A 16,399-nucleotide genomic window follows, 5' to 3' on the forward strand; every position below is an offset into this window, starting at 1 on the left:
TGCTTCACTTGCAGTCACACCCTCCTGTCCCTGATCACAGACCAAATTTGAATTCCCTAATCTGAGGGGTATTATCACCTCCTGGAGCAAAGTGTCCAGGTAGCTTTCTCCCTCCCTGATGTGGCGCAATGTCTGCAGCTCGGATTCCAGCTCCTTAACTTGGATCCAAAATACCTTGAGCTGCAAACATTTGGTGCAGAAGTGTTAGCTCTGGATCACCTTGGTGTCCAGCAGCTCCCACATGCTGCAGCAGCAACAAATCACCCATCCTACTTTCGCTATCGTATTTTATTCAATTTATTAATTAATTACTCTAGTATCAACACTCTTTACTTTTTATTGCAATTATTTTTTTTATACAGACCAGTAGCGATCTTATACTTAACAAGCTAACTTTAGGAGAAAGGGGAAAAAAAAGGCTAGACATTTAAACACAAACTAAAGACCTTACTTTTACTTTAAAGACTAGAAGTACTCACCAATCCTACTCACTAATCAGCTGCTCTCTGCGCTCTTTTCCCTCTCATGCTCTTTAATGGCCTCACACTCTTCTCTCACTGTTAAAGGCCCCGCTGCTCTTGCACTCTCTCGCTATAAATGACCACGCTGCTTCTCTCACACTCTCTCACTGTTAAAGGCCCCAATCCTCTCACACTCTCTCACTGTAAATGACCACGCTGCTTCTCTCACACTTTCTCGCTGTAAATGTTTGTGAGTATCTTCATTCTGTCACACCAGGTGTTCTTGAGACATAGCCAATGGGCCGTTCAGAGCCATCCGGTGGGAGAGTACTGCCCCTACACTGCAAGGGGATGGATCACAGGTCAAAAATGAATTCCTTCTTTGGGTCAAAATGTACCTACAGGGATGATTAATGTAGCGACTGCTTTATTGTCATAAAAGCCTGTTGTTGTGAAGCTTGCCAAGCCCACCTGTGATTTTTCTTGTGCAATCCGTATAATGGAGCCAGAACTATTGACAAATTTGGGTGAAAACGCCCATAATAATCAATCATTCCCAAGAAGGTTCTGAGTTCTGTGGTGCTTCTCAGTGTTGGCACCTCACAAATAGCTCTCACCTTGTCTTCCATGGGGTGAAAGCCCTGCGAATCGACCCTATGACCCAGATAAACTACTTCTTTTGCTTGGAAGATACATTTTTCTCTTTTTAAATGTACTCCAGCTTGTGAGAACCACTTCAGTACCTCTTCCAAGTTAGCCAGGTGTTCTTCATTAGCTAGTCCTGTTACTAGGACATCATCGAGATAAACCACAACATGGGGCAGACCTTGAAGTAAATTTTCCATAGTCAATTGGAAAATTGCACAAGCCGATAAGACTCCAAGGGGTAACTTGGTATAACCCCCTTGGCGTATTGATAGTCACAAAATCCCGAGAGGCCAAGAGGCCTTTTCTAGCTCGACTTGCTGGTAAGCGTGGCTCATGCCAAGTTTCATTTATGCGGTTCCCCCTGCCAGCTTGGAGTTAAATTCATCAGCATTTGGTATAGGATGCCTGTCTATCCTGGCCACTTTGTTAACAGTCAACTTGTAGTCCCCGCATATTCGCACACTCTGGCCAGGCTTTAGTACTGGAATTAATGGCGCTGCCCATTCAGAAAATTGTACAGGTTGTAAGACTCCCAACCTTTCCAGCCATCAACTTTTTCTCGTAATGCGTAGGGGACTGGCCCCGCCTTCAAGAATCTGGGGGTTGCCCCAGGATCCACATGGATTTTCGCTTGCAGCCCCTGAATCTTGCTGAGCTCTTCCCTGAAAACGGAGGCATATCCCTGTATTAATTCTTGCAGGTCTTTCATTATGAGTTGAAAACTCTCAGTCCACTCCAACTTTATTTCCATAAGCCAGTTCCAACCAAGTAGACTTGGATCATCCCCTGCGACCATTATCAGGGGTAAATTAACAGACTGATTTCCATACTGTTCTGGAACAATGCATATATCTCTTACTCATATGTCTTCACCAGTATATGTCTTTAATTTAGCATCTGAATTTTCCAGATTTAATGAGTGGTCTCCTCCTTTCAGATATTTGAAGGCATGTTCCCCTGTAGCTGTCGTGGATGCCCCCGTATCCTCCTCCATTCGGATGGGTTTCCCTTTGACTTTCACGCCCACGTAGATTGGCTCTGTTTCACCCATTTTTAAGTTGTGTAGTGAGTAAAAATCTGACTCTGTTTCTTCTGGTTCCTCTATTATGTGAATTTCACGATTTCTACCTTTCTGCTTAAAATTTTGTCTTAATCTGAGTTTACAATATCACATAATGTGCCCATTACGATAGCAGTAGAAACACTCGATTCTTTTCAATTGTTGTTCGCTTGCTGGCTGTGTGGTTCCATTTCTGCCATTAGTATTGTAGGTTTTCTCTGTTAAACCGTTGCTTTTTGCCGGTCTGTTAATGATAGCTGTTTCCCGCCTTTCCGCGGAACCCAGCGCACTATTTCTAACCAGTGCTTCCCTCCCAATATGAAGGAGGAGCCATTTTGTGCTCCCTTGATTGCTTCTGAATCCCTGACTGCGCTCTCCATTGTGAGCGTCAACTCCAGTGCCTTGCTGAAGTCTAAATTCATTTCTGGCAACAACCTCTTTTGAATGGCGTCTTCATTAATCCCACATACTAATCAGTCTCTTAACATGTTGTTAATCGATGTCCCGAAATCACAGTGTTCTTAAGTTGTTTTAAGGCTGCTACATAGCAATTGACTGCCTCTCCAGGGGTGCGACACCTCAAATTAAATTTAAAACGCTGCATTGTTACCGAGAGTTTTGGTTGAAAGTGGCTTTTCACAAGATTTACCAACTCATCAAAGCTCTTGGAATCTGGGGCATTGGGTGCTGTTAGAATATGAATTAGGCCGTATGTTTTACTGCTTCATGTCAATAAGAGGATCGCTCACCTCTTCTCCTCCCCCGATATGTCGTTGGCCAAAAAGAAGAATACGAGGCATTCAATATGATGTGACCAGTCATCGGTGGTCTGATCAAACAGTTCAATACAGCCAAACTGTGGCATGCTGGAGGGAGATAACTTCGACTATAATAGAGGCTGTATTTACAATTGCCTTGCAAAGTACGGCTGATTTACTTCTGTTGAATTTCCGCGGCTTCCTTTGTTGCCGTCGACTTGTGTTTTGCCTCGTCGCCAGTTGTTATGTTCCTTCTATCGGGTCACTTTGCTCAGCGAACACGGTCGTACACCTATCTACTGGTGAGTGAGTTGGTAAACAAGATACTGCAGGTGCAGAGACCAATGTAAGATGAAGCACATGCTGTTTATTAACACATGTAACAGAGCACTAACACGTGTGCTTTTCAAACCAGATCCTATTCTAAACTACTGATTAACATTGTAGCCAGTGCTACACAGCAATTGAGTAATACAATCACATGGTCAATCTGCTAACATTCTCTTAAAGGTGTATTGCACCTCAGATTACCACATTATTATTAAAGATGTTATAGCAGGGCATTTGGAAAAGTTCAAGGTAACCAGGCAGAGACAATATGGTTTTGTGAAAGGGAAATCATGTTTGACTAATTAATTGGAGTTCTTTGAAGAAGTAACACATGCTGAGGATAGAGGGAAATAGGGGGATATACTGTACTTAGAGTTCCCAAAAGCATTTGCTAAAGTGCCACATTAAAGGTCGTTGCAGAAAATGAAAGCTCATGGCACAGGGGTAACCTAATGGCATGGATAGAAGATTGGATAGCTAACAAGAAACAGAGAGTAGGCATAAATGGGTCATTTTCTGGTTGGCAGGATGTAAAAAGTGGAGTGCCACAGAGATCAGTGCTGGGGTGTCAACTTTTTACAATTTATGTAAATGACTTAGATAAAGGGACTGAAGATATGGTTGCTAAATTTGATGATGACACAAAGGTAGGTAGGAAAGTAAGTTGTGAATAGGACATAAGAAGGCTACAAAGGGATATAGATATGTTAAGTGAGTGGGCAAATATCTGGGGCAAATGGAGTACCATATGGGAAATGTGAAATTGTCCATTTTGGCAGGAAAAATAAAAAAGAAGCATATTATCTAAATGGTAAGAGATTGCAAAGCTCTGAGATGCAGAGGGATCTGGGTGCACTAGTGCATGAATCGCAAAAGGCTAGTATGTAGGTACAGCAAGTAATTAGGAAAGCTAATAGAATGTTATTGTTTGTTGTGAGGGGAATTGAATACAAAAGTAGCTAAGTTATGGGCAACATTTTGCCCCCATCGTGGGGGGGTAGATTGCGGGAGTGGGCGCCGGTGGGCGGCCTTCCAATCTGCGCCCCCGGTTGGGGGAGCACAGCCATTTAAAGTGGGTGGGCCAATTAAGGCCTGCCCAGCGTGACATCCGCCAGGAAGTGCTATGCGCTCCCTGTGCAGGTGGAGGGGGAGATTCCCTCAGCCGGAAGTGCGCTCTTTCGCGCATGCGTGTGAAAGAGTGCACAGATCTCCCTGAAACAAAGTGCCCTGCCTCAGGGAGATTGGCTCCGATTTAAAACTTTTAATAAATATGTTTAAAATTTTTCCCTGCCATGTCCCCTCGTGTGGCACTGTCACATGAGTTGGGACATGTCCATAAGTTTTATTGAAACCTTTCTTAAAAATTTAAATACCCTCATGAAACCTCATCCCGCCTGTGGATGAGGTTTCATGCTTTCTCTGAGGCCCGCCTGGGCTCCCGGCCTGCCTGCCAACCTTAAGGTTGGACGAGCCGGTACATCAATGATGTTAATTAGTTTTTTAATGGCCTTAACAGGCCGTTGACAGTTTGGCGAGCGTGCAACCGAATCGGCTGCGTGCCCACTGAACTGAAAATCTAAATGACGCGGGGTGACGTCGGTACGCACGCCCAACGTATCCCCGCATCATTTTACGCGTCGGCGAGCGGGCCCCGCCCCCGTTCGCTGACCCGAAAAACCTGCCCTACGTACAGGGCATTAGTGAGATCACATCTGGAGTAAGTGTACAGTATTGGTCTCCTTATTTAAGGAATGGTGTAAATGTGTTGGAAGCAGTTCAGAGAAGGTTTATTAGACTAATACCTGGAATGGGAGTGTTATCTTATGAAGAAAGGTTGGACAGGCTAGGCTTTTATCCATTGGAGTTTAGAGGAGTAAGAGGCGGCTTCATTGAAACATATAAGATCCTGAGGGGTCTTGACAGGGTAGATGTGGAGAGGATGTTTCCTCTTGTGGGAGAATCTAGAACTAGGGGTCACTGTTAAAAAATAAGGGTTCGCCCATTTAAGATAGAGATGAGGAGAAATTTTTTCTCTCAGAGAGTCATGAGTCTTTTGGAACTCTATTCCTCAAAAGGTAGAATCAGAGTCTTTGAATATTTTTAAGTCAGACTTAGATAGATTCTTGATAAACAAGGGAGTGAAAGGCGATCAGAGTGAGACGGGAATATGGAGTTGAGTTTACAATCAGTTCAGCCATGACCTTATTTAATGGCGGGGTTGGCTCAAGGGGCCAAGTGGCCTACTCCTGCTCCTAATTTGTACGTTCGTAAGTCAAAGAAATCAGGATCCCTTATACTCACCCATGGGATGGGAACAGGCTATGCCTGGTGGGAACAGGGCAGTAAAAGACCTAAAATAAAACTGTTGTGTTCACCACTTCCATTTGCAACCAGATTCCACCCTTCACCCAGGCAATCACTGGATACAGATTGAATCCTTGTTAATGCATATAAATCTGTGCCATCTGACGTGTATAGGATTTAGATTGCGATTTCTAATTACAAATGGATGGAGCATGCTGGAGTCTGCTTAGAAAATAACCCAGAAGATGTATTTTTAATGGTACCAGTAGAAGCCCACAAAAAAAATTCAGGCCTCTACTGGCCTCGGCTCTAACCTTTGGCTACAGTCGTTTGGGTGCCAGCTGATTTTCTGCCATTTGAACATTGGCCACCTACAGCAATGTGCCTGCTTGGCACTTGTCACTCACCAGTGGAATGTAAATGAGGCCCCAGTCTCCCACTGGCAGGAACAAACATCAAAATCAGTGTTAATATCTTCACATTACTGACGTGTCAATGGATAGAGGCATAGTCAATCATCAAGTCAGTATAATTGAACATTTATCTGAAGGGTCCACGGTAGCTGGTGGAATTTAAATTAATAAATCTGGAATATAAAGCTAGTATTAGTAAAGGTGACCATGACAGCTATCATTGTTGTAAAAACCTTTCTGGCTCACTATTGTCCTTTAGGGAAGGAAATCTGCCTTCCTTACCTGGCCTGGCCTACAGGTGACTCCAGACCCACAGCAATGTGGTTGACTCGGAACTGCCCTCTGAAATGGCCTAGCAAGCCACCCAGTTCAAGGGCAATTAGGGATGGGAAACAAATTCTGTTCTTGCCAGCGACACCTACATCCCATGAAAGGATAAAGACAAAAAATGGTACACACATATCTAAAACTGTCACAGCAAAAAATGGAAATGGGTATTTTTATGTGACCTTTCCTTTCTCAAGGTCACACTACAAACCACAGTTTACCATTTGAATTAGTTAACCTGTTCTAGGCCTCTATGTTACTTTTAAACCAGATGTTGAGGGAAATAGGGAACCCCAGTTCAACCGCTTGACAACTTTCTTTCCCTCCCATGAGGAAACAATGTCTCCACTCAGCAGATCTGCTGTCAGCCAGCTAAAGTCTGAATTCACCCATGCAGAATATAAAGATGTGAATTTGCTCCCACAACCTGATGAAGCACATTATTATGGATATATACAATGATACAGAGCTCAGCAAGAAAAGGGCTTTGTGCATTTTATTGAGTTTACAACATGCAGGCCTTAAGATGAATTGAACTCACACAGGCACATTTTCTTCAAAAACTTTTGATTTGATTACTGATGATATGAAAGGGGAAAGCCAGATTTTTAATATAAATAGTGGAATACATATTGGCCAAATAAAGAATAATGGAAGAGCAGTTCCATTATGTGATATGGTATTCCCAGGACAGTGAAAAAAAATCTACTATACGATGGTATTTAAAATATATGTATATATATTTGCAGCACTTGCATTTATGTAACATCTTTACATCAACCTTTGAAAGCACGTTAACCAGTAAATGACATTTTAAATTACAATGACTATCATGTAGTAAATGTATTTCACTTTATTAAACATAGCTACGGTATGATAAATGAGTTTTGTCTTTTGTTGAGCGTTGTGTTCTGATTCCGTCACTAGTATTGTGAAATGTCAGTTCTGTAGTCAGTTAAGGGATCTCAATACTGTGCTCACATCAGGTGGAATGCTAACTCAAATGCTAATCGATTTTTAAAAAAATCAATGGATATTGTAATATAACCTAATTCATTAAGTACCTTATCATTGTCATGACTTTTCAATGAATTACACTGAGATAGGATTGGCAATTACAGAACATATTATTCCTTCATTAAAGCATTGTGTGTTCTCTTCAGTTTAAGGGTGTTGTTTTCTCACAAATGTCAGTGATGAAAACCTGAATTTTGCATTAGTAATCAATGCTTTTGGTTTGTCTAGAGTGGCCTAACAAATTAATATTTCATTTACAGTTTAAAAGTTGGAACCTTTCATGCTAAGAGGAATTGAAATAGCTTACTGCAATGCATTGTAATGAAATAACCCCCCAGGAATCTTTAATTTCTGAGTAATGTCTGCACAACACAGGAAATTGATATACTTTTTGTTATTTCAGGTTACCCTGGTCTACTGAATAACACAAAACCAAGTCTCTCTCGGCGTTCCTTTCAAGGCTGCATGCAACTCCTTCATGTGGATGATCAGCTGGCTGACTTACATGCTGTTGAGCAAGGGAAGCTGGGACAGTTTACCAATGTTAACATTGACATGTGTGCTATCATTGACAGGTAAATGAACAACGAGGAATTTTATTTTTCAGTGTATATCATGGTTTGGTGGTTCAGTGCAGATAAATGTCACACAAGCACAGTAAGTGTACACCTTTTGAAGCACAAGGCTCATAAAGTAAGCAGATACAATGCAAGACCTCTTTATAAGCAGCACATGAACTTCATAATTCAAATAGAGTTATCACATTTTCTGCGGGAATTACAGAAACAGTAAAGTAGCATATAAAGATAAAACACTGATATTCCATGCTGATTACTTGCTAGTTACTTGAATGTTAGCAGCACAGACACGATGGGCTGAATGGCTTTCTTCTGTGCCATGTCTATGATTCTGTGATTCTAGGAATGCTGAGGTCAATTGAAACACTTATTTTGCCCCTGATTAAAACATAAAGATTTGCTTAAAGAGCCAGTGAGTCTTGTTGCTCTGTTTCTCGATCCAATTGAAGATTGAGAATTGACAGTCTGCAGCGGCATGGACGAGGCCATTGCCATTCAGTCCATTGGAGTGAGTAAGCATCAAAACAGGCAGATTTGGCTTTCATTGTGGCCAATGAAACACAGAAGCTTCTCTTCCAACTCTTGCAAAATAAGTGATGAGTTAGATCATAAAAAACACTTGGATTCCTGACAAAACAGTCACCAAAACTTTTCATAATAACCTTGGATCCCATTGTAATGGATACCATGTAATTTTACCAGTCAGTCTTGCTGTAGTAGTCTTGCTTGCTGGCAGCACATTTTCTAATTCAGGCAATACTGCCATGATCTTCTGAATATAATAATTGGAAAGCATCAACAGAATGCATCTGAATTTTCAATATGCACTATTGGCAAATTAGGTTTCCACCAGCAGTGCAGAATTAGCGCTTTAAGCAGTCGTTTCAATTATGCCAATCTCCCTCAATTCTTGCATCAAATTCTGGGATTTTTATTTAAATGTGAGAGAATGAGCAGATGCAGAGGGAAGCTTGAACTCGCCCCTCGGAATGCCGTGCCAGTTTCCCAATGCAAAACTTAAACGCTGAAAGTTGAAAAGGCTCTAAGGGGAGGAAACCCATCCAAAATGTGTAAATGGCTAGTTAAGGTTGTTAACGAGCTTGTCAGCTCATTAAGGGCCAGTTTGGAATTTTCTTATTAAGGCATCGGATTTACACAGGGTCTCAACTACTACAGGGTAAGGAGTCAGGATGACGAGATAGCAGCAAGAGGCACCATTAACAAAGGAAAGCTCAGAGAAGGTTCTCAGTCACAGGCAAACAGTTGTACAGTGTCAGGAGAATTACTTGTAATACTGCTTCACCTTAGATAAGGGCATTTTTGGGGATGGGGGCAGCTTTGTGGGGGGGAGGTGTCCTTCTGTGTACAGGCCTCACGAGTTCATGAGAGTGGGGCTCAGGAAGACTCCATATTCCATTTGGAAGGAAAGACATAACAAGAAATGAAACTAAACTACTCTGAGAGAGGATCAACTAGTGATGAGGAGTGACATCCAAAGGAGCAGGGGCAACAAGGGCTCAGGGGTCAGGAACTAGGAACAGGAAGGCAATGAAAGCAACACCTTCAGCATAGGTTCTACTGCCAAAGGAGAATTATGCTACATGGATATGTTGTAATCTCAGTGTTGCAGAAATCTGCACCTTTCCAAGTAGGTGGTTGCTGACTTGTCTGCTCGCATTGAGGGTCATCCGACAGTTTGTATCTTCAGCATGGCCTTCCCATAGCTGTCTAAGTCACAGTGCCGTTTTTTTGCACCTAGGCCCTTCCAGACATTGGTGGCATCTCATAAACTGCAGTACATGATTACATCACGGAGGTAACGGATGCTCTGTTTGAGGTGGCGGGGGATCACATTGAATTCAAAGTGGATAGTGGCATGCATGCTTTAAGGGCCATGGGATTTGCCTCCCTTATTGGATTCCCTCAGGTGCATCAGCTGCACCCATGTAGCATCAAGGCACCGACTGACCAGTAAGGGAGATTCCTCAACACGAAGGGATTCTAATTCCTAAATGTCCAACTGGCCTGTGACCACAGCAAGCACTACTCTGTAAGCTGCCATGACACCTTCCTCTTTTGGCAATCACAGGTGCTGTCTCTCTTCACGGAGCCATTGGTAATCTATGGATTAATGGTAAGGCTTATTCCCATGAGGACCTGTCTGATGACTTTGGTGCATAACTCTGCCACAGAGGCTCAGTTACAACTGAAGCCACCTGTTCACAAGGATCATCTTTGAGCAGGCCATTGGCCTCATGAAGATGAGGTTCAGCTTATGCCTAGTTGGATGGTGCCCTGCAGTAGACTCCCCACAGGTCTCACACATTGTTGTGATCTGCTGCACTCTCCATAACATGGCCCTCCACAGAGGTGTGAACCTTGAAGAAGGAGAAGCACTGGAATAGCACAGCTCCTCGGAGGAGAAGGAAGAAGCGGATGAAGATGAGGAAGAAGCTTAAGGAGAACTGGAAGATGATCCCCATGTTTTGCACAGATGTCACTATTGTAAGCTCAGAAGGCAGAGTCTGGATGGCAGGGGTGCTCGGGCCACTCCGATCCAGATATGTTTCACCTGAGTGAAACTCAGTCTGCAGGATATTTGGAGAGGAGATTCTCCTTCATCAGGCTAAGAGCAAGGATCCATTAAGAACAGAAGTCAGAAACCTTGAATGACACAAACACTGAAAGGCTCCAGAATCTCTGCCTGGAATACTTTTCCCCAACACACTGCTTTGCTTTGCTAACTCATATCTTCCATTCTCCTGCTTTTCGATGAAATGGAAACACACAAGTTTGCTTTAGTGCAAAACGTGCTCCGTGCTTTAGCACATAACGGTTTTATATTATTGACAACAAAAACGCCCAAATGGCCCACAAAATGACATTATTAATGTGTTGGCCTCCACTCACTATGACTTGCGTCCCCCACCCCGCCACCAGTCCCACCATGGTTCAGAATGGGGTCCATGTAGACCGCTGACTTGTGCCGCTTTGCCTCTGAGATGCTCGCGTTGGGGGCATCTCTATAGCCTGCTGCACTGGCATTACTGCAGGGGTAGCTTCAGTCACAGGGTGTAGCTCTGCAGATGCTTCGTCCTTTGGAGGGGTCATGGAAGTGGATGATGATGATAGAACTCCCTGAAGGGTGGCCCTGTCATCAACACCTGTCACCACCTCAACCCTTTCATAGCGTCCTCGATTTCTAGAAAGAACCAGCACCTGGAGAACAGCTGACACCACTACATGCTTCTTTGCATCATTTGCGCCATGAACTGGTCAATGGGACAGATTTTGACATGCATTTTGTGCATGTAAGCATGCTATTCAGTTATCTAGTCGGAGTGATGCCACATATGGCTCTCCATGAGGTTGATCACTCTGTCAATGGGTGAGCTCATGCACTCAAAGCACAGAGACATATTGGAGCACACGAGATGAATGGATTCCTCCATTCTCATCCCATGACTCCACAGTGCCTCTGGTAACTCTGACATGTGGGCATCTGATGCTGGCTCTCCATGTAGAGCCGTCTATTTCATGACTTCCTAGGCTTTACATCTCCACCCTGTTGAGCAGGGTTTGTCTGTCCTCCATCCTCCAAGGGGGTCTGCTTACAGATGATTCTGGCTCCACCATCTCCTCCTGCTCTGAAGTGATGTGGACTAGCCCATGTGGCAATATTTTTAATAATGCGCAAGGATCCATCAAAGTCCGAGTGTCTGCACCGGTGGAAGGTGCGCGAGAAAGAAGTGATTTTGCAGGTTCCATTGTTTCTTCCTCCTCTGAATATGTTCATGATGTGTCAATTCCATCCCCTCTGCAGTTGACCCTGTGAGAGACATAAGAGAAGATGGTCCTGAGAAATTGGCACAATCAACAGATGCTTCTGCTGCTTAAAATGATAAGGTTACAGCTATGCATTGTCAGCTTGTTGAATGTGGAGGATTGCCGTGCATATGAACATACGAACATATGAACATAGGAATTAGGAGCAGGAGTAGGCCACTCAGCCCCTCAAACCTGCTAAGCCATTCAGTAAGGTTATGGCTAATCTGATTGTAACCTCAACTCCACATTCCTGCCTACCCTGATAACTTTTCACCTCCTTGCTTATCAATAATCTATCTATCCCTTGGAAACATTTAGATACTCTGCTTCCACCGCCTTTTGATGAAGAGAATTCCAAAGATTCACAACCCTCTGAGGGAAAAAATTTCTCCTTCATTTCTTAAATAAGTGAACCCTTATTTTTAAAGTGACCCCAAGTTCTAGCTGCTCCCACAAGAGGAAACATCCTCTCCATATCCACCTTGTCAAGACCCCTCAGGATCTTTAAGACATCAGGATCTTTAAGGCACCAATCAAGTCACGTTTTACTCTTCTAAACTCTAGTGGATACAAGTCCAGCCTGTTCAACCTTTCCTTGTAAGACAACCCACCCTTCTCTGAACTGCATCTAACGTATTTACATCCTTCCATAAATCAGGAGACCAATACTGTACACAGTACTCCAGATGTGGTCTCACCAATGCCCCGTACAGCTGAAACATAACCTTCCTACTTTTGTAATTAATTCCCCTCGCAATAAACGATAACATTCTATTAGCTTTCCTAATTGTTTGCTGTACCTGCATACGAGCCCTTTGTGATTCATGTACTAGGACACCTAGATCCTTCTGAATCTCAGAGCTCTGCAATCTTTCATCATTTAGATAATATGTTTTTTTTTATTTATCCTGCTGAAATGGACAATTTTACATTTCCCCATATTATACTCCATTTGCCAGATCCTTGCCCACTCACTTAATGTATCCATTTCCCTTTGTAGCCTCCTTACACCCTCTTTACAACTTACTTTCTGACCTATCTTTGTGTCATCATCAAATTTATCAACCATACCTTTGGTCCCTTGATCCAAGTCATTTATATAATTTTATAAAAGTTGAGGCCCTAGCACTGATCCCTGTGGCACAGCACTCGTTATATCCTGCCAACCAGAAAAAGACCCATTTATGCCAACACTCTGTTCCTGTTTTCTTTTATCCATGTCAACATGTTACCCCTTACACTCTGAGCTTTTATTTTTTGTAATAGCCATTGATGTGGCACCTTGTCAAATGCCTTCTGGAAATCTAAATACAGTGCATCCACCAGTTCCCCTTTATCTACAGCACACTTGACTCCTTCCAAGAACTCCAATAAATTGGTTAAACATGATTCCCCTTTCACAAAACTATGTTGACTCTGCCTGATTGCCTTGAATTTTTTTAAGTGCCCTGCTATAACATCTTTAATAATAGCTTCTAATAAATTCCCTATGATAGATGTCTAGCTAACTGTCCCATAGTTTCCTGCTTTCTGTCTCCCTCCCTTTGTGAATAAAGGAGTTACATTTCCGATTTTCCAATCTAATGGAACATTCTTTGAATCTAGGGAGTTTTGGAAAATTAAAACCAACGCATCAACTATCTCACTAGCCACTTCTTTTAAGATGCTAGGATGAAGTCCATCAGGACCCAGGGATTTGTCAGCCCACAGCTCCAACAATTTGCTCAATAATACTTCCCTGGCGATTGTAATTTTCCTGAGTTCCTCCCTCCCTTCCATTTCCTGATTTACAGATATTTCTGGGATGTTACTCATATCCTTTATGGTGACAACCGATGCAAAATACCTGCTCAATTCATCTGCCATCTCCTTACTTTCCATTATTAGTTCCCCAGACTTACTTTCTATTGGACCAATGCTCACTTTGTGAACTGTTTTCTTATTTAACTATCTATATAAACTCTTACTAACCGTCTTTATATTTCTAGCTAGCTTTCTCTCGTACTTCAATTTTTCCCTCCTCATTAATTGTTTAGTCATTATTTGCTGTTCTTTATATTCTGTCCAATCTTCTGACACACCACTTGTCTTTACGCAAGGATATGCTTTTTCTTTAAGTTTGATACTGCCTTTAATTCTTTTAGTTAACCACGGATGTTGGGTCCTCCCCTTAGAATTTCTTTTAAATATCCCTTTAAATATCCCTAAATATCGACTGAATCGCTATTGACCTATATCTTAACCTCATTTGCCAGTTCACTTTAGCTAGCTCTACTTTCATGCCCTCATAATTGCCCTTATTTAAGTTTAAAGTACTGGTCTTGGACCCGCTCAGCTCTCCCTCAAACTGATTGTAAAATTTAATCATATTGAGCCATAACTTCTGAGCCCCCCAGCATCGGATTGGGGGCTACTCCAAAGATGCACAGGGAAATCCCTCTTGGGTGTACCCAGGTAAGGGTTTGCACTGCAATTTCCCAGAAGTGCAAACTTGCTCTGGACAATTGCCATGCTCTGGGAACCATCCAAAAATGTGACTTAAATCACAAACTCCACCAGGGGTTACACCAATAGTCACCCAAAAAATGTTAGAAGAATTAAATGCTCTTCTAACTTCTTGGTAGCTATTGAAAACACCCAGACCGACCCCCACGGGACTCCCCCCACACACCTCAGAGCTCCCTCACCCTCCCCAACCTCCAGAACCCTAGACATCCGACCCCCAGCCCTCCTGAACTCCAAACCCCCACGCCGCCACCGCCCTTGGCCTCTGATCCCCCCCGACTGCCAACTCCCCCACCCCCTGACCTATCTCATTGCACAATAACAGGTCTAGTATAGCTTGCTCTCTGATTGGCTCCAGAACATGCTGTTCTAAGAAACTATTTCAAAAACTCTCTATGAACTCTTCATCTATGCTACTTTTGTCCATCTGATTTTTCCAGTCTATATGCAGATTAAAATCCTTCATAATTATTGCTGTACCTTTCTGACAAAATCCCATTACCCCTTCCTTTATACTCTATATATGTGTGTGTAATTACAATTAGGTACACCACTCCCACTTTAATGACTTTATCATCTCATCTCAACCCAAACCACTTCTACATCCTGGTTTCCTGAATTTAGGTCATCCCTCTCTGATGTGCTAATACCATCATTAATTAACAGAGCCATGCCTCCACCTATTCTTAACTTCCTAAATGTCATGTATCCTTCAGAATTCAGGTCCCAATCTATGTTATCCTGCAGCTATGTCTCTGTACCTTCTAAATCTGGAGATGTTCAGATTTTTTTCAACCTGTATATGTTGGACCCCAATACTGCAGTGCCTTAGTGGCTTGCCATTCTGGCCAGATTAAGGACCAGCTCCTCAAGATGAGTTAATGATGCGAGTTGTGGGACCCCACTATCCAAACATGCCTTCTTTCTCCTCATGGCATTGTCCTCCCTTTTGGCCTGCAAGGTGAAGGAAGATGCCATTAGGACAATGCCTCTCTCCTTCACCACGTGCAGCTTTTCATTCTCATAAGATGTTACAGACTTACTGTGGCCTGTGGTCCGATAGCACTCAGATCATAAACTATGCTTATGGGTCACTGATGATGCCCTATACACATTTCTCCTATGGTCAGGAGAACTCTATGCATTCCAGGCTTTCCTTCTTGTTTGCATTCTTGTGACTGAATGCCATCTGGATCTATCTTTGGACTCACCTTGACAGACCTAAGCAGGTATTGAATTTTTTTCTACACTGGACCCATTTTCTCCTCACCACTCTTCTACTATTGGTCTCATAAGCCTCACTGCAGGTTTCTCTGTTGCCGCTGGCAAGGAACAGATGCTGCTCCATGCTGTCACTGCCTCTAGCAGCACCTTGAGTGAGGCATCAGAGAAACAGGAGGATACACTGGCGTGGGCACCCTACCCATTGCCCTCTGCTCAGCTTCCCCTTCCATTATTGAGTCAAATGGTAACCACAGCAATGGCTGCCACTCATCCTTTAAATTGGGCCCACTGCTTCCTGTGCCCCACCTCCTTCCCATGCCTGCAACTGCTAAATGGATAGTGAATGCAACCCTGGGCCAATTAAGTGTGAAGATGATGTTTTTTAAAATATTTTTGGGAATATGGTGGTATTCTGTAAAGAAGGCTGTGAGCGTGTGTGTAACTAAACTGGGAGAAGGTTGGTAAAGACAGCTTGTCTGTGGGAGCAGAGAGAAGAAAGGTAAAAGTTCTTGATGCATACATTTGTAATGAGAGGCTATGGTGAAGTTGAATATACGAGTAAATGGGTTGGGTTTGAAATTTGCATTATAAGATAAGTAGGAACTTGACTTTTCAGTTCTTAAGTTTCAAAGGGAGTTTAGAATTGACAAGAGACGTTTATAACTTACAAAGGTTTCATAGATAAACAAGGGAAGATTATTAGATTTTATTTTACCCGATTGTGGAGGCAATAAGAAAACATGATTTTTACATTTGGGAAAATTGAGCTCAAAGAGGTGCTTAGAACAATGGAGTTTAAGATCAATGGGGGAAAGTATATTTGAAGAAAGATATTTAATTGAGTTGTGTTGACTGTGTGGGGGAAATGCCCTGAGACCAGCTCTGTGCTGAGAAAAGTTGCGAATTTGAAGCAACAATCCAGTTTCAAGCCAGAGAAGTCTTTGTT

At 42.8% G+C, this 16,399-nt stretch overlaps 1 protein-coding gene and 1 long non-coding RNA gene across 2 annotated transcripts in view; one reads left to right on the forward strand and one right to left on the reverse strand.

Moving 5' to 3' along the window:
* The window catches only part of LOC144678739 (contactin-associated protein-like 2), a 2,328,914-nt gene that overhangs the window by 1,210,725 nt on the left and 1,101,790 nt on the right, over positions 1–16,399 (forward strand). The window contains exon 10 of the mRNA XM_078538599.1: positions 7,722–7,893. Within this exon, the coding sequence (XP_078394725.1) occupies positions 7,722–7,893 (172 nt within the window). The remainder of the gene's footprint in view (positions 1–7,721; positions 7,894–16,399) is intronic.
* LOC144678740 (uncharacterized) overlaps positions 1–16,399 on the reverse strand; it is a 258,128-nt gene that overhangs the window by 29,391 nt on the left and 212,338 nt on the right. The window lies entirely within an intron of this gene.

This window comes from Cetorhinus maximus, chromosome 3, assembly GCF_964194155.1.
Source record: "Cetorhinus maximus chromosome 3, sCetMax3.hap1.1, whole genome shotgun sequence".
NCBI lineage: Eukaryota > Metazoa > Chordata > Chondrichthyes > Lamniformes > Cetorhinidae > Cetorhinus > Cetorhinus maximus.